The sequence below is a fragment of the Mauremys mutica genome, chromosome 5, assembly GCF_020497125.1.
Source record: "Mauremys mutica isolate MM-2020 ecotype Southern chromosome 5, ASM2049712v1, whole genome shotgun sequence".
Lineage (NCBI taxonomy): Eukaryota > Metazoa > Chordata > Testudines > Geoemydidae > Mauremys > Mauremys mutica.
Genome location: NC_059076.1, coordinates 123983582 through 124007104, shown reverse-complemented (window position 1 = coordinate 124007104; position 23523 = coordinate 123983582). Strand labels below are relative to the sequence as shown.

General features: G+C 41.8%; 1 protein-coding gene across 1 annotated transcript in view; it reads left to right on the top strand.

The window, feature by feature from the left end:
* The first annotated feature begins 315 nt into the window (after window positions 1-315).
* FAM193A (family with sequence similarity 193 member A) overlaps window positions 316-23523 on the top strand; it is a 101133-nt gene continuing 77925 nt past the window's right edge. Inside the window, exon 1 of the mRNA XM_045019531.1 lies at window positions 316-794. Within this exon, the coding sequence (XP_044875466.1) occupies window positions 510-794 (285 nt within the window). The 5' untranslated portion in view covers window positions 316-509. The remainder of the gene's footprint in view (window positions 795-23523) is intronic.

The window sequence follows — 23523 nt, the reverse complement described above, 5'->3', positions numbered from 1 at the left end:
CTCCACCCCTGCTCCTTCTTTGCGGCTCTGTAGTCCCCTGACAAGGGTGGCAACGTTGATCAACCGGGCTAACGGCTGCGAAGAAAACTACAAATCCCATCGAACGCTGCGAAGCGAGATGACATAACCGACCGCTCCTGGCTGGGCAGCGCAATGCACGCCGGGAGTTGTAGTTCCATCCCCTCCTGCTGCTAGGATGCGTTGCCGAAGTGGCGGCAGAGTACGACTGCATTTCCCGGCGTGCTGCGCGGCGCGGGTTCCCGTCAGCGCAAGGGGGAGCCCCCCGACGTAAAGGGGGATCACTTTCCCCTTGTGTCCGCCATATTGGACGGTAACTCTGGTCAGCGGCGCTGGGGCCAAGGGAGTCCCCGTTACAGTGACAGTTCGCGCGCCCCTGCTCCTCGGTGCCCGGGGCGGCCTGTGCCCCGGCCTTACCCGCTCCCCCTTCCGGGCGCTGACGGCGGCTCCGACCTCCTCGCTGCCCCCTCCCTGCCCGGGTGTCAGACACGATGAGTCCGGCCGACGCCAAGCGAGGAGCCAAGCGCAGAAAGAACAAGCGGGGCGGCGGCCTCGGCAGTACCGGCGGCCCCGGACCCAGCGGCGGCGGCGGCGGCGGGGCGGGAGGCCTGAGCAAGAGCGGGGCCGCCTCGGCATCGGCCGCCTTGCGGGCTCCAGCCCAGGCGGTGGCTGCCACGCCGAGCGTGGTGGGCGGCCTGCTGACAGCGCCGGCAACGGCCACCGGCAACGGAGCCCTGAGCGGCGGCGCTGGAGGGGCCGGGGCGGGACATGGCGAGGTGAGGGGGGGCGCTTCGAGGGGAGGCCTGGCCGCACCCACCCACCCCCTCTCCGGGAGCAGGGGCCGCCGCCCCTGGGTGGGAGCCTCTAGCGGGGTTCGCTCTGCGGCCGCAGTGACAGGCATCCCGCTGCAGCGGAGCCCCCCGCACGCCGGCGGGAGGAGCGGGGCGGGAGCTGGGCAGTCAGCCACGGTGACGGGGAGAGCCCCCTTTGGCCGCTTCGCAGCCCCCCCGCAGCGGGGAGCCCCGGGGTGTTGCCTGCCCCCCACCCTCGCAGCGAGGATGTGGGGCTGGGCACGGTCCTTTCCTCCCACCCCACCAGGGCAGGGCGCTGCAGCATGGTACGTCCTGGTGGGGAGGCTCGGGGAGTAGTTTGAGCATCCCACAGGGCTTCCCATGCCAGGCATCCCATCTTTCTGCGTCCCCAGGGCTTGTGCTGAAGCTTGTGGGAGGAGGAGCGAGAGAAGAGGTTTGAGGCGTTGCCACCTAGGGCACATGTTATCTCCTTAAAGTGAAGTTCCCTTTTCTCCGAAAATATTTTCATTGAAAAGTTGCATGTTCGTTGTTAGTGGGATTGCAGGCTTGCATATTGAGCTGCTGAAACAATTTGGGCATGTTTGCTCTGTTTTACTAGTTTCACTTTAGTGAAGTTTATTGTAAGCATACCATATTGTGCAATGACACCTGTCTTAGGTGACTGACCAAGGGTCAAGCAAAAATCAGTTAAATTATTGATTTTTTTTTGAGAGATACTCTGTTGTCATAATTAACAAGACAGGAACGGAGGGAGGTTGACTTTTTTTTCTTTAAAGGTTGAACAGATTTTTGTTGAAAAGTGCACTAAGGTTAGATTTAGGTGCCTCACTTAAAGGGGGGTTGCCTGTTGGCAGTGTCCTTACTTGCAGGTTTCAGTATATACCTCATTTGTCACCTTCATCTTCCTTCTCCATAAGGAAATTGTCAGACACATGGAAGAAGAAAGAAGAAATGGTTTCTGTTGTGTGAGAGGGATCCAAAGTACTTAATGATCTAACCAACTGGATTTTAGTTCTGTGTGTGGTCTTATCTCCTGTTTGTTTTGCTAAGGCAATGAGAATTCATCAATGATAAATATAAACTTACAGGCAAGTCACATCTTAGGCGCATTTAACATGCGCGAATTCAGCTTTGCATGGTTGGCAGAAATGGGGGAAAAAAAGAAAAATAACAATATAAAAACTGCATCTGTAGTGCGGGCGATTCTGCCCGCCATTCAACTCAATGAGTGTTTCACTATACGCGGTTTTCGCTTTACGCGTGAACCACGGAACGGAACCCCCACGATGAGACTTGCCAGTATTTTCTTTATAACCACAGCAACCTTGCCCTCCCTCCTCAAAACCCCCCACCCAGCATCAGCTGCAACTTAGCTTCATAGCTGTCATAACTGTCATGCTAATGCAGTATTTATTTCAAACATAATTTCCATTTGGGACTATAGGCGCTACCATAACTTGTGAATATCTAGAAGTGATACAGATTTTACTGCTACATTGAGAGGATGTCCTCAAACTCTACTGTTATCCTAGAAAATATCTAGCGAGAGGCTGAAGTTCAATTTAAAAATCAGTATAACACTTTAATAGAATGCAGGTGCTTCAGGGGCAGTGTCTGTCTACTACAGTGCGTAGCTCAGTGGGCCCCCAATGTTGGCTGGTCCCTAGGCACTGTGGTAATACATGTGATTGGTAATGCCTGAGGAAAATGGAGCAACATGGTAGATTGAAGTGATTCAACCAATGAAGGGGTTTGCTGTCCCTAATAACTTGGGTTGTCTATAGATTGTGCATCTGCTGTATGCAGAGTCCAGAACAGTATTCTGCAAGTGGCTTTCTTAAGTTCGTAACTGACTAAGAGATCTCTTGCAAAAGCTGATCTCAGGAGGACAGAATGGGCTGGCCATCCTTCTGCTTAAGGGCTACCTTTAGATTTTAGACTTGATAGTTGTCATTTATATGTCTCACTTTTAAGATAGACCACCATCTCCTTGAAATTGTACAGTATTAAAACTTTAAATAATTGTGAAAACACTTTCACATGTTACTGTATGCCTTCGTTCATAGTAGAGAACTTAAAATAATTTGCCCTTAAATGAGAGAGTACTCTATTATACAAGTCCATTATTTTGTAAGTCAGTTCCACATATGACAAATTTATTTTACTACTTTTGCTTGTACTTTTAAATACACTCACAGGTTATTGCAATGTTTTCACAACATTTGATGAACAGTATGTTACTAACGATTCTGCAAGCTGGTTGGCAAATATCAATTGGACCAACTGGTTAAGTTGGAAGTAAACTCATGAGACTGGATTTATATATACAAGGTAGCAAACATTACAATTGGTTTATGAGAGCAAGGATAATCCACTATGCCATGTTACTGAAAGCCACATATAGTTAATAGTTTTATATTGGCTCACTTGCCTCATGTCATATACACTATTATTTTTCTTGACACGTTTAAATATTTTTTTATTCTAGTGATGCAACAAAATTGCCAATACTTTGTCATTTAATGCCATAGTTGTTTCAAGCATATAAGCTAAAATAACTTGACATTTTCTAAATGTTGCTCTTGCTCCAGAATGTAATACTCTAAATAGTTAACCACTCTGAAACTAAAGAATACAGGATCAAGACAAGATTTGTGATTGTCATTCACTGGGGTGATGACTTACCATGAGTTGCTTTCCTTCTCCACATAACCCAGAAGCTCTGTATACCTTTCATGAATGACCTGTACAAATCAGGTGCGGTATTTGTTGACTGAGTGAAAAGAAAATGGCATGCTAGTATCTCTATGGTCGTAACCAGATTTGCATTACTTTCATCTTGTACAAAATGTTGCTGAGTGTCTGAGAGGTGGTACGAAAAATCAAAAGCCATTGTTCTAATTTACAAACTTTAATGGCTTCTGATCTCTCAGAATATATATTATAAAGTCCTGTTACTGCTTAGCTGGGACTGCACCCCAGAATATAACGTAGTCAAGTTGCTAGCCCACTAATGCTGCTCTGTGTCAGTTGTGTGCCCCTCATATTAGGTTCTCCATTGTTGGAAAGACTATTGTTAGGTTGCTGAACTATGGCGCAACCTCCCATTAGAATTCTATTAGTGTAAACTCCCTTTAGAATACATGATTAGATTTAAACTACACTTTACCAAACTTGTGCAAAACAGTTGCTAATTATCTGGTGATATATTGATAAAAGATGTTTTATAAGCAAAGTTGGATTGAGTTTTAAGATACATCCAATTTTATATTTCCAATTAAAAAGCCCTTTTCTTAATTTTCAAATTAGCTATGAAAATCCTAGCTAGAATGAACATCATAATTAAATTGAGATTTTTATGGTTCTTAGCCTAAGATACTCATTTCTGTTTCGTTTCTTCATTAAATATATGCTAAATCTTTTCCTGTGATACAAGCAAGCAATTCTTTAAAAAAAAAAATCATATTGGAAGTTATTCTTTTGGCCCTATATACATTCTTGAAAACATCAGAATTCCTGTCTTCTAAACAATATTCTGCAAGTGTTCTGCAGAAACTAAAGATGCTTTGCTTGGTGTTCCTCTAGTAAGGAAACTTGTTGGTGACACTAGTTTAACTGGAATTGGAAGCTACGCAATTTACGCTTGCAGGGTAGGATCATAAGACTTTACATATATCTTTGTGATGATAAAATATGGCTACTGGGGATAGTGTTACATTAAAATAGAATAATTTTTTATCTGAAGTTTGAGCATATAGACCAGGCATTTTTAAATTTAATATTTCATTTATTATGTGAAAAGAAAAATGAGCGTTTTTTAAAATGTGATTATACTGTGTTCTGTGATGATGAAATATTAAGATTTGGATTAATAGTTGGAATTTTGATTGAATCTGGGATATATTTGGAGTTGCTTTTTATTGGTCTCTTCACAATACAGGATTCTGTGGTGAGGAAACAAGTTGTAAAGTTGGCTTTGTGTGATAGCTTGCCTAGGTGGCTTGGTGTGAAGAACTGTTTGTCTATGACTGACCTGTTCCGGTAGACCTTACTACAGGTCTGAGTGAATTTGTGTGCTTTAACTAGAATGAACAATTTAGTAAGCCAAAGAGGGGAGAAATTACTATCCTGCACACTTAGAAATATTGTCTGTAGATAGTGTGTACTAATATGATCAATCTTTGTACAATTAAGAACCTTCTGACACAGACAAACTTAAAATATTTTATCAAAACTCTGTTGGGTGTACTCCTTTTACTTTCTCTCATTATCAAAGGTATAGGCTTAACGTCCCCTTTATACTGACATAAGAATGGCCTTACTGGGTCAGACCAAAGGTCCATCTAGCCCAGTATCCTGTCTTCCAACAGTGGCCAATGCCAGGTGCCCCAGAGGGAATGAACAGAACAGGTAATCATCAAGTGATCCATTCCCTGTCAGTCATTCCCAGCTTCTGGCAAAAGTAGCTTTCGCTTTATTTGTTCCCTGGGCTAATTGATTCTAATTCTATCTGATAAATCTAAGACATGGGAAGAGTGTATGTATGTATACATGACATTGATGGATATCAAATCCAGATCTGTTGGCTGCATTTTTTTCTCACTATACATGTGTTAATGTGAGCAGATATCAAGAGTAATCAGACTTGAACTGCTACATTAAACATACAAACAGCTTGTCTAGAACAAATATTAACACAATTGAAGTTTCACATGCGTCAGATTCTGGCTTAGATATACCATCAAATGTTTCATATAACTAAGGTATCCTATGGCTTGAAATATGCGGTCAGAAGGAACATTTGTCTTGCCTTGTTGGACAAAAAATTTCTGAGAAAGCTAAAATTAGATTTTTTTATTTTCTCTACCTTCAAATATACAATGCAGCTGCCCCCAAAACTCCATTTTTTGCAAAAAACTTAAATCCTGTTGTAGGTCACTACATAATGATTAGATTCAAATTCACATGAAAAAATGGTTTCTGAAAATTAATGGGTGGAGATAGAAAGCAAGGTAAGGTATTATCCAAATCTCAGTCTAATCACAGTATAAACTAATAAGGTTAAATTTTGAACCTTTATTTTGTGTTTGTGCATTAACAAAATAAAAAAAAAATCACACTTTTACCTTTCCTTTGGTAACTTGGGGGAGGAATTGGGCCCCCTTACCTTTCCAATCTACAGGTAGAAGCAACTCATAGCTGTTTAAAAGGAAAATGTTGGGTCCCTAAGGCAAGGGTTCTCAGCCGTGACCCCCTTCTGACAACAAAAATTACCACATGACCCCAGAAGTGGGGACTGAAGCCTGAGCCCGGCTGCCCCGGAAGAGAGGGCCGGGGCCAAAGCTCAAGGGTTCAGCCCCAGGCAGGGGGGCCTGCAACCTGAGCCCTGCCACCCAGATCTGAAGCTGTTGGCCCTGGGAAGTGGGACTCGGACTTTGACCTCTGGCCCCAGCAAGTCTAATGCCAGCCCTGGTGAGCCACAGTTTGAGAACTGCTGCCCTAAGGTATCTCTCTGTGATTAGAGAAACTTCCTGACGATAAAGATCTATTGAAGTCATGCTTTCAAGGAGATGGGGAGATGATTGGGGGCACAGAGCTGCTGAGGTTGTACAGGGTTTCTGTGATGTTCTAGGAAGGATCTTTGTGGAACCAGGGAATCCATGGATTTTTGATTTTTAGTTCAGCTCCTCATTCCATGGTAAAGGGGGATCAACCTTCACCTTTGATGGAAGGTGAGGAGGCTCTGCTTTTTCTTCCTTTTAAGGTGCCCTTTGCTGGGTGTATTGCCGTAAGGGGCAATCGAGCCTCTGATTACCAAAATCTGTGAAGAAATATTCTATCTGGAATATTCCTAGAATAGTTGATATCTGAGAGTGCTGGTGTCCGCTTCCTGTAGTATCATAGTCCAAAAGTTGGTAAGCTGGGACCTGATATTTCCAATGCTTTTTTTTTTTTTAAATTTTATTTAGAAGGGGAACTGCCAAAATTCCAATGCTGTGTTCTTACATGACAAGACAGCAATAAAATAAGTATGCCGCTATTTCTTTTTCTGGCCTGATTATTACTAAAATTCATACTGAAAACTCCCAAATCAATTATTTGGTATTAGACTGTTGCCTTATATTCAGCACGTGGCTGTGTTAAAATATGTAAGTGGGGGAATTTTTCTGCTATTGTGGGGAAACTTGCCTGGCTTCTGTATTATCCCAGTGGAACTGAATAGTAAAAGGATCCGACTCCTTGCCCCAACTCCCTACACCCGCATGCCTTGAGGACTCCCCTTTCACTTTGTAACACTGATAAGACTGGACCCAGGATTCCTGTGAGGCTTAAACCGCAGTCTCGTCGTGGTCATTTAGGACAGGATAGCACAGTGGTTTTCAACTTTTTTTTTTGCTGATACCTCAAGCATTTTGAGTGGCGGTGCAGACTTTGGAAATACCACCATGGGCCCCTACCATAGAAGAATACTGACTGAACAGAATTCAACTATAAATGTTGCATGTGCTCGGCCCAGCATTTGATGCAGTGTGATGCACTAAACTGTGGGTTCCTATGGTAATGACAACACTTCCAGGTTTTGACCTGGAAGTGGGGGTATTCACATACTTTTGAATGATCAGAAAACCAGGATCTGAAACTTTATTTTCATAGTCACCTTTCACAGACCCTTAAACATAGTCTGCGGACCCCCAGGGTTGAAAACCACTGGGCTAGTATGTCCCCACTCTGGGATACTCTCTCCACAGTGGCCACTTCTCTGCCCCACTGATCACTACATTAAGTTTGAACCAAATCTAATTTATTAAACAGCAACTGTAAGAAAAATAAGGGAAAAACGGAAAAGGTTAAAGGAACATGGAGCCCTGCACTATGGGTGTAGAGAACACCATAAGCAGTAGTCTCTGTGACTTAAGAAAAGTTCACAGTTTATTCCTCACATGTCCCGGGCCTCTGTCCCAGGGCCTGCCTGTGCTGCAGTGATACTACAGGTCAGACACCTGCTCTGGTCAGAGCCAGATTAATCTTTTGTGGGCCCCAGTGCCCGGACTGTGGCCCCGTCCCTGCTCAGCCTCTTCCCCCCACAATGCCCTGCCTGCCGCTCGCTCCTCCTTTCCCCCTCTCCCCCATGCAAGTGGCAGACAGGGCCTTGGGAGGGGAAGAGGCTGAACTGGGGCGGGGCCATGGTCTAGGAATCAGAGCCCCTTTTGTGTGTGGTCCCAGCGCCATTGTAAACCCGGTACTGCGTCTGGTGGTGGCCGCATGCCCTCAGGCTCCAGGTGGCAGGACCCTTCTCCCCAGTATTGGCCCTCCTGTCAGTTTCATGTCCCCTCCTCTAGTCCAGCCTGCAAGGCCCTCATGTCTGGCAGCGTCTCCCTCTGCTTGGCCCTCTCTCTGATTAGGGCCCCACCTTGCTCCCTCCTGCCACTCACTGTGCCCGACTCCAGTGATACTTGTGGCACAGCTGGCATCTGCTCCCCAGCTCTGGCCCTGCAGCTCCCTGCTGTAGCTCAACCCTGGCTCACCATCGGAGCTACTGATCTGTGCTGCTCCAGTTCCCCAGCTCTGCCGCCTCTGGCTCAGTGCTACTGTTGCTGCTTTGCCCCCAGCTCAAGTCTGGCTGCTGAACTCTCCTTAGCTCTGCTCTACTTTGCCACTGGCAGTCCCAGCTCACATGGGGGATGGGTCCCAGGCTCAACTCCCTCATTGGCCTGCCTGCCTGTCAGTCTTGCTGAGTTGGAGCATTGACCTCTTCTCATTGACCCTGGACACCGTCAGTCTCAGGATCCTGATTTCTCTTCAGTCCTTCCCCTTTCTCATGGTATTGGGAGAGGGACAACCAAAAAAGAACACACTAAGTTTCAGTACGGGGCCAACAGTCCTGTTACATATCCATTTGACCAATATACTAATTCTGAGTTCTAATCGATTAAATATTTAGAGCAAATGAGATACATAACACACAAAAAACATTTGTAGTCATTACTGATGCAAATATTACTTTAGACTGACCACTAATTTGGGGCCAATTTTTTTCTTCTTTTTTTTTTTAAAAAGCACTCGTGTTCTGTACTGAATTGGGCCTGATTATAGTGTTGAAAATGCCCATTCTGTTACATTTCAGTCTTTCTAATGAGGTAGAAACATGAACTTTTTAGCCATTTCTCTAAAAGCTATCTTCGGAATGAATCAAATTAGAAAAATATATTTACTAAAACACTGTTTTATGATACTGGAGATTGTGCCTATTTAGTTTCCACCCACTTACTCTAAAAGTGTATTCATGGCATCTTTCTAAGACATGTAGCATGCATTTGTTTTTTAAAAGTGGAGAATGATAATTCTGGGTCCACTTTAAAACTAAAATTCCATTGATATTATGTTTCTTAAAATTTTGAAATAAAAGAAGTCTGCTAACTTAGTTCACTCCTTGTAAAAGCCTACAATTTTACTCAGTATTTTTCTGAAGCAAAGTTATGATAGTACAGCCATGAAATCTCACTGTTGCTAAAATCTTTTTCCTGAAGCCAGTGAAATAAGATGGGGAGGGAGTATAAAGAGGTAACAGGGAGTATGATTGAACTTCAAGAATTGTCTTCAAGTGCAATATTCTGCACAATAGAGGTCCTTCTATATATATATCCCATTGAACTGAGCCGTGATAGCTTTGTAAAAGAGCTAATTTTAAAGTACTTCAGAATAGTAAATAACAAAGAAAACAGACATTTGTTAATTCTATTCACTCACAAAGTACAAAATTCATAATATTTCAGAATTGAGATCTTTGTTCTTCATTCCATTTCAGATCCCTTAGGAGGGAAGGAAGAAGCATTACTTGTCTAAATTATTGAAATAACTTGTTGCTTGTCACAGTGTGTCAGTTTTGTTCACTTTCATTATTAGAATCAGTAACCATTATTTTTCACTGGAGGTTAGAACTGAAATTCATATTCTTCTAGATCAGGTACACTTCTTAGAAGGATGAAGTAAACTATTCATTACAAGTACTTTAAGCTGACTTATTTGAAGAGCTCTTGTCTAGAGAGAGTGAAATTTTATCTTTTTCTGCTAGATTAATGAGATCCAATGGCTGGAACAGCAGAAGCTAGAGAAAGTCACAGTAGAAATAAGTGTCTTTTTTTTAAAGTGCGGATAATGACCATTAGTATAAAGTTTTCCTGGGTCATCACTTCTGCAGAATTTCTTATTTTTTTTATTTTCTCACGCGCGCGCGCACACACACACTAGCATGGGATGTTAAAATTAAATCTATTATATATACATTTGATATATATTAAATATACATACCCTTAATACTGTATGATTGCTAAATGTGACCAGAATGTAAATTGATCCAATCGTGGTCTGCCCGAGTTTGCAGACAGATGGCTCTAGTGCTGCAGTAGCTGGTGGTAGCTTTCCAAGCTATAACAGACTGAGAACTGACAAGGTTGTTTTCACTGCTTCTCTTGAAAACCCTGTGGCTGCTGTTAAGTAAGTTCTAAGTCAACTCAGAATTTTGGGAAATCTGTAAGCAACGGCAGATGCAAGCACACTGAAAGTGTTCATTGGAAAGCATAACTCACAAGCAGGCTGGGGAAAGGATTGAATATTGGGCACATCCCTCCACAGCATCCGTAAGCGGGTTGTGGAGGGGGGTATAGTAGCAGAAACCCCACTCACAGTTGCAATACCTGGGAGACATCAGGGAGGGGGGAAACATAGAATGCTCTTCTGTTCTGGCAATGCAGGTAGTGGGAGGAGCTTCAAAGGTAAGATGGAGCCACTGATCAAATTCCAGGGACAGCACCCTGGCAGGAATTGAATTGTAACAGAGTCCCTTTTCCCAGCAGCTGGTTGTTTTCCCCTGGATGAAGGGGGCAGAGGGAGAGGTTATATCTTCTGTATATTATGTTTGATTTAGTCCCCTGGCTGTTAGGAGTCTGGTAAAATCTCCAAGCCCTGTCTGAGGGGCTCTGTAGGTGATTGAGTATAGGGATGGATGGGCGGGTAAGGAAGGAGTGATGGACTAAACTGAAGAGACTTGGGGGGCAGACTAAATAGGCTTTCTACCTTGATGTAGGGAAAGAGATAATAGGAGAGGGGGAAGAGAATGAAAAGAGGAAACACTAACAAACCAGGAAAAGATGGATAATAATCAGAGATGATAAAGAGAGTTGATGAAACCAGGAAGGGAAAGAATCTAAACAAAACTAAAGTTTTTTAAAAATTGTATTGAAATGTGACTGACAGTGTTATACAGTTCATAGATTCTAGGGCTGGAAGGGACCTAGAGAGGTCATCGAGTCCAGTCCCCTGCCCTCAGGGGAAGTTAAATGCTTTATTCCTTTATTACTGGGGATATGGCCTGAGGGACAAGGGTGCATGTGTCATGGCATTACAGGTATTTTTTTTTACCTTGGCTAGTAAGATTAGCCTTTGGGTTCATAGGTGTTAGATAATAACAGGTCTTAAAACATTTACCGCTCAGTGCCTCTGTATTATAACTAATCACGGCCATTCACTTGGTAAAACGAATACAGATCCAAAATGGGCAAAGAGAGTCTATTATATCATATTCTCAGAAGAATTTTTTTTAGTGTGAATTATGAATCTTCATAATCTGTGCATTTCATTATTGGGGTTTAGCATTCTATTACAAATAACTATTTTTATTTCTTTGAAAATAGTCAGTGTTACTGTGACATTCTGCAAAGTGTTCTGAGTCTCCATTGACTTGTATTCCATTTAAAACCTCATACTGTCAGAATGCATCTATGGCAGTACAGTGCAAATGAGAAGAGATGGCATTGCCGGCTTTGGAATGCATACTGTCCCCAACCACTTGTTATCTTCAATGCTTTTTTGAGGCAAGGAAACTGATGTCAAGTAGCTTTATGTTGGGGTGGTTTCTGAGCCAATAAATAAACTATAGCTGTTGTGAACTTTCACTTCTCTTACACATCAAGAACTAAGTGTTACTGCACTTAAATGGGGCACTAGTTTTTATTTGAAAATTAGATCTGCTTCATTTCCTACTTAACCAGTATGCGGAAGTGGTAGTTTTAACTCCCAAAGGTAAGCATATAAAAAGCTCTGAGGATGGTGCTAGAATCAGACGTTGTGTGAAAGCATATATAAACTGTTTTTAAAACAATCATTGTTCTCCAGTTTTTAATTATCTTAATCCAAAAAAAATTGTGTGGGTAGCCCCACCTGATTAAAATGCTTTGAGTTAATGATCTTTTGAGAGCATATTTTGATGCCTTTTATGGCAGTTAAGGCAAAATATGGAAACAATTTTGGCACAGTAGTGTAGATATTTAAATATTAAACTGAACAATTTACATGACTCAAACTTTTTAAGGCTGGGGTTAGAAGGACCTGTGAAGCTTTGTGATTTTAGTTAGAATGCTACCATTGAGTATGAATTTCTGGACTTCTGTCACTAATAGAAAATTGTTATTTTCATTAAGACTGTATTAACATCATGGCATGTGTACATGTGTAGTACATTCTCTTCTGTATGTATTCCTGTACATTTTTATTTTTGGGGTAGAAAACCACTTACATAAAAGACATCATTTGAGTTCTTATTAAGCAAAGGTTATGAAATGGCTACCTAAAGACTAAAGCTACTGTAGTTCCTTGCTAGCCCTGCTCATTTAATCTCATTTGTAGTATTTAGCAGCCTTTGGAAACAGAATACTTGCCTTATAAAACATCCATCTTGCCACCAGCTTTTTAACCATGTCTGGGCTACTGTACTGCTTTGTCAGTCTTTAGTGTTTATAACTTACGTGACGTTAGTGACCAAGTGATTGCTTAGCTTTCTGAACTGTTACAGCTACTCCAGGCTGTTGATCCTCAATAAGCTGCTGCTACAGCAGGTGATAAGTTAATGGTTTTGTTTGGGGTTCATTAGAAGTGCTTCATGATCTTGTTGTAAGATAGCAGCGACTTGTGTAGATATAGGTAAATTGCTACAGAAGAAAGATGTTTAGTGCTGGAAGCACAAGTCGTCTTCAGTTTGACTTACTGTAATATAAATCAGTTTTGAAGTTTTATTGTGTGGATGTATAGGAGATAAAGGACTTCTTCACTCCTGAATGGGTGACGGGATGGATCACTTGATGATTACCTGTTCTGTTCATTCCCTCTGGGGAATCTGGCATTAGCCACTGTCTGAAGATAGGAAACTGGGCTAGATGGACCTTTGGTCTGACCCAGTATGGCCGTTCTTATGTTCTTAGAAGATGCATTCTCTCTTCCCAATCCCCAAGATTCTCCTTGTTGCTGCAGTTGTATGTTTGGTTGTCTTTATTCTATGTTCTCCTCTCCCATGGGCTGTTGTGAAGGTTTATTTCCATTACCCTATCCCTTTCCCTAACTTCAATTTGAGAAGTTTTCTTGGTTAAGTAGCATTAGTGTCTTCCTCTGCTTCTGCTCATAACTATTCCAAGCAATAGTAGAAGGAAACTGATATTTTTCAGTTTCATTGTTACCCATAGGGTTCTGAATAGCTGTAGTGAAAATGAACAAGACTACTCCTTCTTACCCTACTGATGCTCAGAACTTTCCCAAGTTATAAAATAGGCACTGGACCAGTCTTCAGATTTATGAAGACAAAAATGTATCAAGATACTTAGCTTTCCAAATGTGAACCATCATCACAATGATAAGAGTTGGAATTTTTTTTTAAAAGAAAACTTAGATTCTGCAGAAGTTGATGATACTCTCAAGGAGATCTTATCACTTTTTATAGGATAGAGGGTGTTTTCAAACCATGAATTTTGACTCTGTATTGAGAAGTGGCTACCATACTTAATTCAAGTTCATGACTACAGAATATTGTAAACATTCTGTGGTGCAGCTGTTACACCTCTCTTCTGCACCCCCCCCCCCGGAAAATAGTCCCAAAAGAATAAGTAAAATAAACAAATATGAGTTATCTATTATATTACATATTTATTTTTGGGAGGAGGGACACCGTTTCATTGGTTGCATAGTTTAGAGTTTTGTGATCCACTGAGATGATAAACAGTAATATTCAAGGTCACAGAACAGTCTGGATTTCAAAATTCTAACCTTTTACTTTAGTGACAACTGTGGAATAAGTATTTAGGTCTCTTTCTAAAAATCTCTTCCATCTTATCACTACTTTTTAACATGGCTGACATTGCCTCATAGCAGTAGTGAATAGGAACATTCTTGGTTTATGCTTCCAGATCTATTTATTTGTTTTTTAATCAGAGGAAAATATTAGATCACCTGTTCTTAAGCAGGTTGTTGAAACACAACTGGTAACCACCCAGTGAAGATGTGTTCCTGAAATACCTATGGGTACAGTTTCCCAAGAAAAAATTAAAAAACAAAAAAACAAAAATTGCTTTAAAAAAAAAAAAAGCGGTTGTCACAATTACAAGAAATCTACCCCTACCCCACCCAAAAGACTCTCAACTCAGAGTGATTGGTTTGGCAACGTTCATGCTTCATCACGTGAAACAGCCACATTTACATACATATAACTTCTGATTCTTAAAATGGAGATCCACTGCCTTAGATGGCAGAGTCACATGTTAGAGACTTCAAATTCAGTAGCACAAAGCCTTAAAAATCCAAAAATCAAGAGCTAAGATTATTCAGCATATAGACTGAGTAGATCTGTGGAGAAGGGGAAAGGAGAGGGAAGTAGAGCTGCCCAGTGAGATGTCTTGCTGGTAATCCCAGTCTCCCAACCCAATGTCTAGCCTGCTTGCCTCATTTCTTTTCCTGTTCTTCTCTAACAACTAAGCCTTTGTTTGGGAACAAGGAACTGGGCTATGTAATTGGTCTGGGAACGACAACATAGTGTGGGGCCATGGAGACAGCAGCAATTCCACTGCCCAGACCTGTTTCCTCCTTTGCCCTTCCTGACATAATTAGAATGACCCCATGGCCCCCAGCTCCCTACCCATTTTTTTTCTCTCTCTAATATTGATAATGTCAGTGTGGTTAAATATCTACTTTGACACCTACTTAGTAAAAACCTAGATAATTCCCCTGCAAGATGTCACTAATTTGCACTACAGTATATTTACCTGACAGTAAATTTGACTTGTAACTGCACATCCTTTAGTGCAGTCATCCAAACTGCCAGTTCTGTCAACATTCACAACTACACTAATCTCAACTTGCATACCTTGCTATTCGAACCTCATAATAGCCAAGCAGTCAAACTCAATTTTAGTCTAAAATAGCCACCCACAATGCACAAGCAGAATTCACCACAATTACATTTAAATGCCCAACCTTAACTCTGGCCTTGGATAGAGTAAGAGAGAGATGTTGTGGTAAAAACTGTTAATAGTCTCTGTACATAAACGTCTATTCTGAGATTTCATAGATTCATAGTTGATTGTCCCTTTTGACCTTAATGTTTGACCTGTATATCATAGGCCATTAATTTTCACTCTGTTTTCCCTGTAGTATAGCATCATAGAAATGTAGGGCTGGAAGGGACCTCATCTAGTCTCATTTCCGCTCCCCACCCCCCGCTTCCCAATGCTGAGGCAGGATCAAGTATACCTAGACCATTCCTGATACGTGCTTGTCTAACCTGTTCTTAACTTTCAGTGGTGGGAATTTCACAGCCGCCTTTCCAAGTTTATTCCAATACTATAGCTAGATCTTAGGGGAAAAAAAATTAATCTAAATCTCCCTTGCTGCAGATTAAGCCCATTACTTCTAAAGGTAGGAAAAGTAGACATGGAGAGCCGTTGATTACTGTCCTCTTTATAAGAGCCCTTAACATACCTGAAGGCTTATCAGGTCTCCCCTTCAGTCTTCTTTTTCAAGACTAAACATGCCCAGTTTTTTAACCTTTCCTCATACATCAGGGTTTCTTAACCTTTTATCGTATTGGTTGCTCTTCTCTGGACTCGCTCCAGTTTGTCCACATCTTTCTAAATGTTATGCCCAGAACTGGACACAGTACTCCAGTTGAGGCCTCACCAGTGCCAAGTAGAGAGAGACCGTTCTCTCCCATGTCTTACATATGACGCTCCTGTTAAAACACCCCAGAATATTAGCCATTTTTGCAGCTGTATCACCTTGTAGACATAATCAATTTATGATTCACTATAACCCCCAGATCCTTTTCTGCAGTACTACCACCTACCCAGTTATTCCCCATTTTGTAGTTGTGCATTTGATTTTTTTCCCCTTCCTAATTGAAGTACATTGCACTTTATTGAATTTCATCTTGTTGATTTCAGACCAATTTTCCAATTTGTCACAGTCATTTTGAATGGTAATCCTGTCTTCCAGAGTGCTTGCAACCCCTTTTAACTTGATGTCATCACACATTTTATAAGCACACTCTCCACTCCATTATCCAAGTCATTAATTAAAATATTGAATGGTACTGGTCCCAGGACAGACCCCATGTGATCTGACTAGATAAGTCCTCCCAGTTTGACAGCAAACCATTGATACCCTACTCTTTGAATATGGTCTTTTAACTGGTTGTGCATGCATCCACCTTGGAGTAATTTCATCTAATTCATATTTCCATAGTTTGCTTTTGAGAATGTCAAGGGGGTCAAAAGCCTTTCTAAAATCAAGATCACATCTCCTGCTTTCCCCAGCCACTAGGCCAGTAACTCTGTCAAAGAAAGAAATTGGGCTCATCTGGCATGATTTGTTTTTGACAAATCCATGTTGGCTATGCCTTATAACTCTATTATCCTCTAGACCAGGGGTCGGCAACCTACGTCACGCGTGCCAAAGGTGGCATGCGAACCGATTTTTGATGGCACGTGGGGTGGGCTGAGCTGCTCAGCCCGCCGCTGCTCTGGGGGTTCCCGCAGCTGGCCCCTTGCCAGCCGGGGCCCACTCAGCACCCGCTGCTGGCTGGGGGAAGGAACCCCAGGCTGGCAGGAGGCTGAGATCCCAGCTGGCAGGAGCCAGTGGCCGAAACCCCAGAGCGGGGCGGGCTGAGCTGGGGTTCCGGCTGCTGGCCCCTTACCAGCTGGGCTCCCCGCCAAGCCCCACTCACCTTGCTTCTGGTTGGAGTTCCAGCGCAGGCCCCCTGCCAGACAGGGTCCAGGCTTCTGGCCCTGCTCAGCCCTACCAGCCACCAGCTCCACTCACCTCAGCTGCCGATCTGGGATTCCAGCCACTGACCTCCTGCCAGCCGGTTATCAACTAGTAGCTCAGAAGCCTGTGTGCAGCTTAAAGTATCCAAATACGTGCCACCAGACATTGGCAAACTCAGCAAGGAAAAGCAAGGGCAAGGATCACACTAAACTAATAAGATCTGCATTTTAATTTAATTTTAAATAAAGTTTCTGAAACGTGAAAACCTTGTTTACTTTACGTATAATAGTAGTTTGGTTATATATTATAGACTTTTAGAGAGACCTTCTAAAAAACGTTAAAATATATTACCGGCATGCAAAGCCTTAAATTAGAGTGTATACATGAGATTTGGCACACCACTGCTGAAAGGTTGCCGACCTCTGCTCTAGACTGCGGCAAATTGTTTATAATTTGTTCCAGTATCTTTCCAGATACCAAAGTTAGGCGGACTGGTCTGTAATTCCCCAGGTCCTCTTTGTTCCCATTTTTAAAGATAGATACTATGTTTGCCCTTCTTCATGTGTTCTTGAAAATAATCTCAGATGGTTCAGAGATCGCTTCAGCTAGTTTAAGTACCCTAGGGTGAATTTTGTCAGGCCCGTCTTGCTTGATTGCATCTAACTTGTCTAAATATTCTTTAACCTGTTCTTTTCTTTTTCTGCGTTATATTCCTTCCCTCTTGTCATTAATAGTAATTAGTGAAGACTGAAACAAAGTAGGCATTGAACATCTCAGCCTTACTGATGTCATCTGTTGTTAGCTCACATTCCCCGTTAAGTAGTGATTCTACACTTTTCTTTGTCTTTTGCTGATGATGTATTTCTGGAACCTTTTCTGTGCATAGGGATTTCCCTGTGTACATAACCAAAGTGCTCTCCATACCTCCCCCCATACCCGCCTAATCCATGAATGAAATGAATGAATGAAAAGCAGATGCCAGCTCTACCTCTGTTTGTTTGTATCTAAAATTCTTCTTATACCAGCAAAAGAATGAACTAGATACCTTTTGTCTTAAATTGGGGGTGGGTCAGGTGCCATCTCTAAACATTGTAAAGGAAAATTCATGCAGAAACGTACTCAAGTTCCCTTCTCCTTCATCAGGCTCATCTGCACTCATTGGCAGGACTGGCTAGACAGTGGTGGAGTCTCAATCATGTCCTGGCTCATAGCCTGGCTAGAGTCCCCTGCTGCACTCCCTGCCCCCCTCCCCCCCTTTCCTGGCCACTGTTCATGGCAAGGGTCTCTGTCTTGGACTCCTCCAAGGTATCCACATGGTCTGTGGGTTGCTGGTGGGATCTTCGTCTGCTATGGCGTGCAGTTCTAAAAGCAGTAGGTCTGTTGGGCAGCACCAGATCTATTATTGGCCTCCCTGGCCTTGTGGCACAGCCCCTTCACTTTCATGCAGTACTGCTGCTGATTCCCATCATAGGCCTTTACCGTATGACTCATGTGCAATCTTCCTGTAGATGTAGATGTTGATGTTTCTACAGCTGGTCTGTAGCTGTGGTTGCACAGCCTGTCCTGGGCCTGTGGGGAAAGAGATCCAATATTTCTTGTCTCTTTCAGGCAGGAGTATGTCTAGTGCATAGAGACAGCATGGTCAGTTGCTCACAACGTGGGTGAGATGCTAGATGTGGTTGCCAAGATGGGCAATCGGGGAAAAAGCATTTAAAAAATGTGAAGGGCTTTAAAGGGGGTCGTGGCTTCCAGTCTTTGTAACCCCTGAGTGGTGAAGTTTAAAACTGTGACCAGAGCGGTCACTATCGCAGGGAGTGTGGGACATTGTGGGATTGCTGCTGGAGGACTGTTGACACACAGGTCATGAAGTGTCTACACTTGGACTGCATAAACCTCAGTAGGTCGACCATGGTTCTGTGCCGTTTGGACAAGTGCTTTTACTGTGTAGCTATAATGGGGAATCTTATGTCAGCTGGAGACAAACTTGGGTGTCGATACACCCAAATAAGTCAGTGTAAGGTGATTTATGGGACCTAACTTTGTAGGGTAGACCACACCTTAAATCATCATTGGGCATCTGAGTTGACATCTTAGACCTATTTTTAGGCATGTTGCAGACTTACATAGACAACTCTACATCAGTTACTTGGTGCTCACATTTTTTTAGGTTTTCTTCACAACTGCTAGAGACTTCCTTTCTTTTTGGATCTTTTTTATTGGTTTTTATTTGTTTATTTAAATGAAAGCATGCTGGCTTTTCCAAGGTAACAAATCAGTTTAGCCAGTCAATAGATTAAAGAAACAGAAAAGCCCTTTCATTCTCAAGGAAAATATCTCAACCCTCTCTGAAAACTCTTATCAAATACATGAAATAATTAACTTACTGATGTGTCTACTTTTGTAAGTAAAATACTTCCTTCTGTTGGTATGGCTTCATAATTTTAACTCCTGTGTTCCATTTTGGGAGACTGCAGACACTTAGCTTTTTATTTAGTATGCCTAACCATAACTTCTGGCAAAATCATCTTTTCTTAGCAGAGGGGCTTAGGGATCTGCCTTTTAATCAGAGAGTTTTCAGTTACCCCATTCTCCAATAACCATAGCCTACATTTTCTCCTGCCCCAGCATCTGAAAATTAGGCAGAATGGAATTCTTTCCTTTTTGTCTTGCCTTATAGTTTCTGTGTTAAGAACATAAGAACGGCCGTACTGGGTCAGACCAAAGGTCCATCCAGCCCAGTATCCTGTCTACCAACAGTGGCCAATGCCAGGTGCCCCAGAGGGAGTGAATTTAACAGGTAATGATCAAGTGATCTCTCTCTCCTGCCGTCCATCACCAGTGTCTGACAAACAGAGGCTAGGAACACCATTCCTTACCCATCCTAGTTAATAGCCCTTAATGGACTTAACCTCCATGAATTTATCCAGTTCTCTTTTAAACGCTGTTATAGTCCTAGCTTTCACAACCACCTAGCCTTCACAACCAGGCAAAGAGTTCCACAAGTTGACTGTGCGCTGTGTGAAGAAGAACTTCCTTTTATTTGTTTTAAACCTGCTGCCCATTAATTTCATCTGGTGGCCCCTAGTTCTTATATTATGGGAACAAGTAAATAACTTTTCCTTTCTCCACACCACTCATGATTTTATATACTTCTATCATATCCCCCCCCTTAGTCTCCTCTTCTCCAAGCTGAAAAGTCCTAGCCTCTTTAATCTCTCCTCATATGGGACCTGTTCCAGACCCCTAATCATTTTAGTTGCCCTTTTCTGAACTTTTTCTAATGCCAGTATATCTTTTTTTGAGATGAGGAGATCACATCTGTATGCAGTATTCAAGATGTGGGCGTACCATGGATTTATATAAGGGCAGTAAGATATTCTCTGTCTTATTCTCTGTCCCCTTTTTAATGATTCCTAACATTCTGTTTGCTTTTTTGAGTGCCGCTGCACACTGTGTGGACGTCTTCGGAGAACTATCCATGATGACTCCCAAGATCTTTTTCCTGATCAGTTGTAGCTAAATTATCCCCCATTATATTGTATGTATAGTTGGGGTTATTTTTTCCCAATGTGCCTTACTTTACATTTATCCACATTAAATTTCATTTGCCATTTTTCGGCCCAATCATGTAGTTTTGTGAGATCTTTTTGAAGTTCTTCACAGTCTGCTTTGGTCTTAACTATCTTGAGCAGTTTAGTATCATCTGCAAACTTTGCCACCTCACTTTTTACCCCTTTCTCCAGATCATTTATTAATAAATTGAATAGGATTGATCCTAAGACTGGCCCTTGGGAAACACCACTAGTTACCCCTTTCCATTCTCAAGTCCTCTACGTGCTCCTCAAGTCTTGGTGGGAACTTTGTGATTTGGATGGTATTTCTTAAATTCAGGCAACTCAAGTCACAATTCAATGCACTTAACTCTCTAGTGATTAAATTGTCTTGGGGGGGCAGGGTCTTTTCTACAGCTCATTATAATTTTAATATTTGGAATTATATTATTTCTCATTGGTTTAAAAAGTCTGTTTTGAGCGGTCTTATCTCTCTCTGTCTAGGGTGGGTAAGTGGGTCAATATATTTAGATGGGGTAGGCTTTTTTTAAACTAGTGGATTTCACTTATTACAAGGATGTTATATATGTCTACAAAGCTATTACACTGAGAATAGTAAAGTTCCATAGTTAAGTATTTGAGTCAAAAAGTAACACTTTAAAGTTGTATACATAATCTTTCTTCTTCCTCTTATGCTGCATATGCATTATTAATTCATAGAATTTTTTCTTCTAGTGCAGACACCTAGCATCTTGTAACTTTTTTCATTTTTTGCTCACTTACATCATTTTCATTGTACAGTCGAACCTCAAAGATATGAACACCAGAGTTATGGACTCGCCGATCAACCGGACACCATGTGAAACCGGAAGTAACCAATCAGGGAGTAGTAGAGCCAAAAAAAAAAAGACACATACTGTAAAAAAATAAAAAAATAAAAAACCACTGTACCGTGCCTCTATTGCATCTTAAAGGTAGGCACATCTGGGCTGCCTGTCCCCACCCACTGAGTAAGGAGCTTAGCTACTACTGAAGCCTGGCCCAGAGTGTCAGCTGCTGGCTCAGGAGCCCGAACTGCACTTTGTTCAGTGTTATGAACATTTCAGAGTTAAGGACAACCTCCATTCCCGAGGTGCCCATAACTCTGAGGTTCTACTGTACATCTGACAGACTTTGTCTAGAAGTCACCTGCTATAGTATATGTATTTTAATAATTTTAGTCCCTTTGTCTGGAAAACACTTAGGCGTGTGCTTTAAATATTTTCCTGAATAGGGACACTTACCTGAACTGGATGTCTAAGTTAGCAGCCATGTAACATTTGTTTACTTTTTCCTGGCAGTGCAGCCATTCTCAACTCTTAGCCACAACTTAAGGAAGCCCTACATGCCATAAAATTTAAATTATTCTATTACTTTATGTATTATCAAATCAGTATAAGTGTAGGTCAGTATTTCGTACACATGAGTTTTGTGGAGTAATGCACAGTACTATAAGATGCGTCAGATGTGTTGTAAGGTTTGTGTGGAAATGGGGGGAATGTTGAGTTGCTTAACTAGACCAGTGCATGGTCACAAGAAGGCATAATTAAGGTTGTTTGGGCAACTTTCTAACTGTCAGTTCTTGGCTTTTGAATTCTTTGTTAAGCTTGCCTCACTATCTTAATGTAGTTTAATGTGATTTCCTAGACTTAAAAAATACCTTTAGAAGATGTTTATAATATACCTGTGCTGTGTATAATATTTTACATGATCTATTCTAGGAATCATTTTTAGTTTTGCTAAACTATACTGGTACAATTTTTCATATTTATTTAAAACTCACTATGAACTGAAAACATTAACAAAAATTATCTTCATCTGTATCTAATGTGTGCTGACACTAACAAGGCTCCCCTTCCCCAACCCATAAAGCATTAATTTCACAGGTTAGTGAAGTTTTGAAACGGCATCACTGCAGCAGTGGTAGGGAGAGAATGAAATGTTGCAGGATTAAGTGTTTTTCATTACAAAAATTAAAACAGTAAATTTGGAATCAAAATGTCATTTAAAGTTCATGAAGTCTGTTAATTTATACAGGATTAAAAAACTTTCAATAACTTGTAAATATGATTAGACTTCTGGTGTATCAGCTCTGAAGCTGTTTTGTTAGAGAACTAACAAAGTTGGTAGCACACTAATGAGATGGTTTTGAGTCTTTTTGTAACGACATACTTGTTTAAATATCTCTGGGGAAATATCGGTGGTTTTTTTTTAACTAGATATAAAATCTGCCCCAGTGAAGGTAAAAATGTGATCTCTAAATGTATTAGTGGCTACATACTGCTAATAGGCTGCTGCTAGGTAACATCTGACTATTTCCCAAAGGGCTAAGTGAGTTACCTCCTCAGCATTCCCAGGCCCCATCACCTCATATCTGTGTAATGGAGAGCTATATTTAGGCTCTCTCCCTGGCATTTTCCTTCTTTTACTTTCAGGTTAGGTGATTCTTCATTGCCTGGTGCCAGTTTGTTTTTCCTTGAGGCAACATTTCCTCTGTGTCACCAATGAACATGTACTTCCTGCAGGCTAAACATGCTGGAGGGCTTTGGCCACGTATACTGTTTACACCACAATAGATGGAGTGTGCACTAGCATGGCAGACCTGATCCTGGCATATTCAAATACGTCACACAAGGTATACATTTATATAGTAGCCATGTCAACATCTTGCCACAGTTGTTTCACTGGATGGTTCAGTGATCAGAACACTAACCTGGGCCCTGTGAGATCTGGATTCAATTCCTGGTCTGCCACAAACATCCTGTGTGACCTGGGCAAATCACACCGGATGTTTGAGGCAGAGCAGGAATTGCATCTGCCTCCATTCCCTATCTGTAAAATAGAGATAATGGAACTTCCCGACCTCTCAGGGTTGATATGAGGATAAGTATGTTCAAGATTGTAGAGCACTCAGATACTATTGTGATGGGGTGGCTATAAAAGCACCATCGATAGCTATCCTAAATGTAGAAAATAACTGGTATACATTGGATATCATTGTGATAACAAAGGCAAATTTTTAG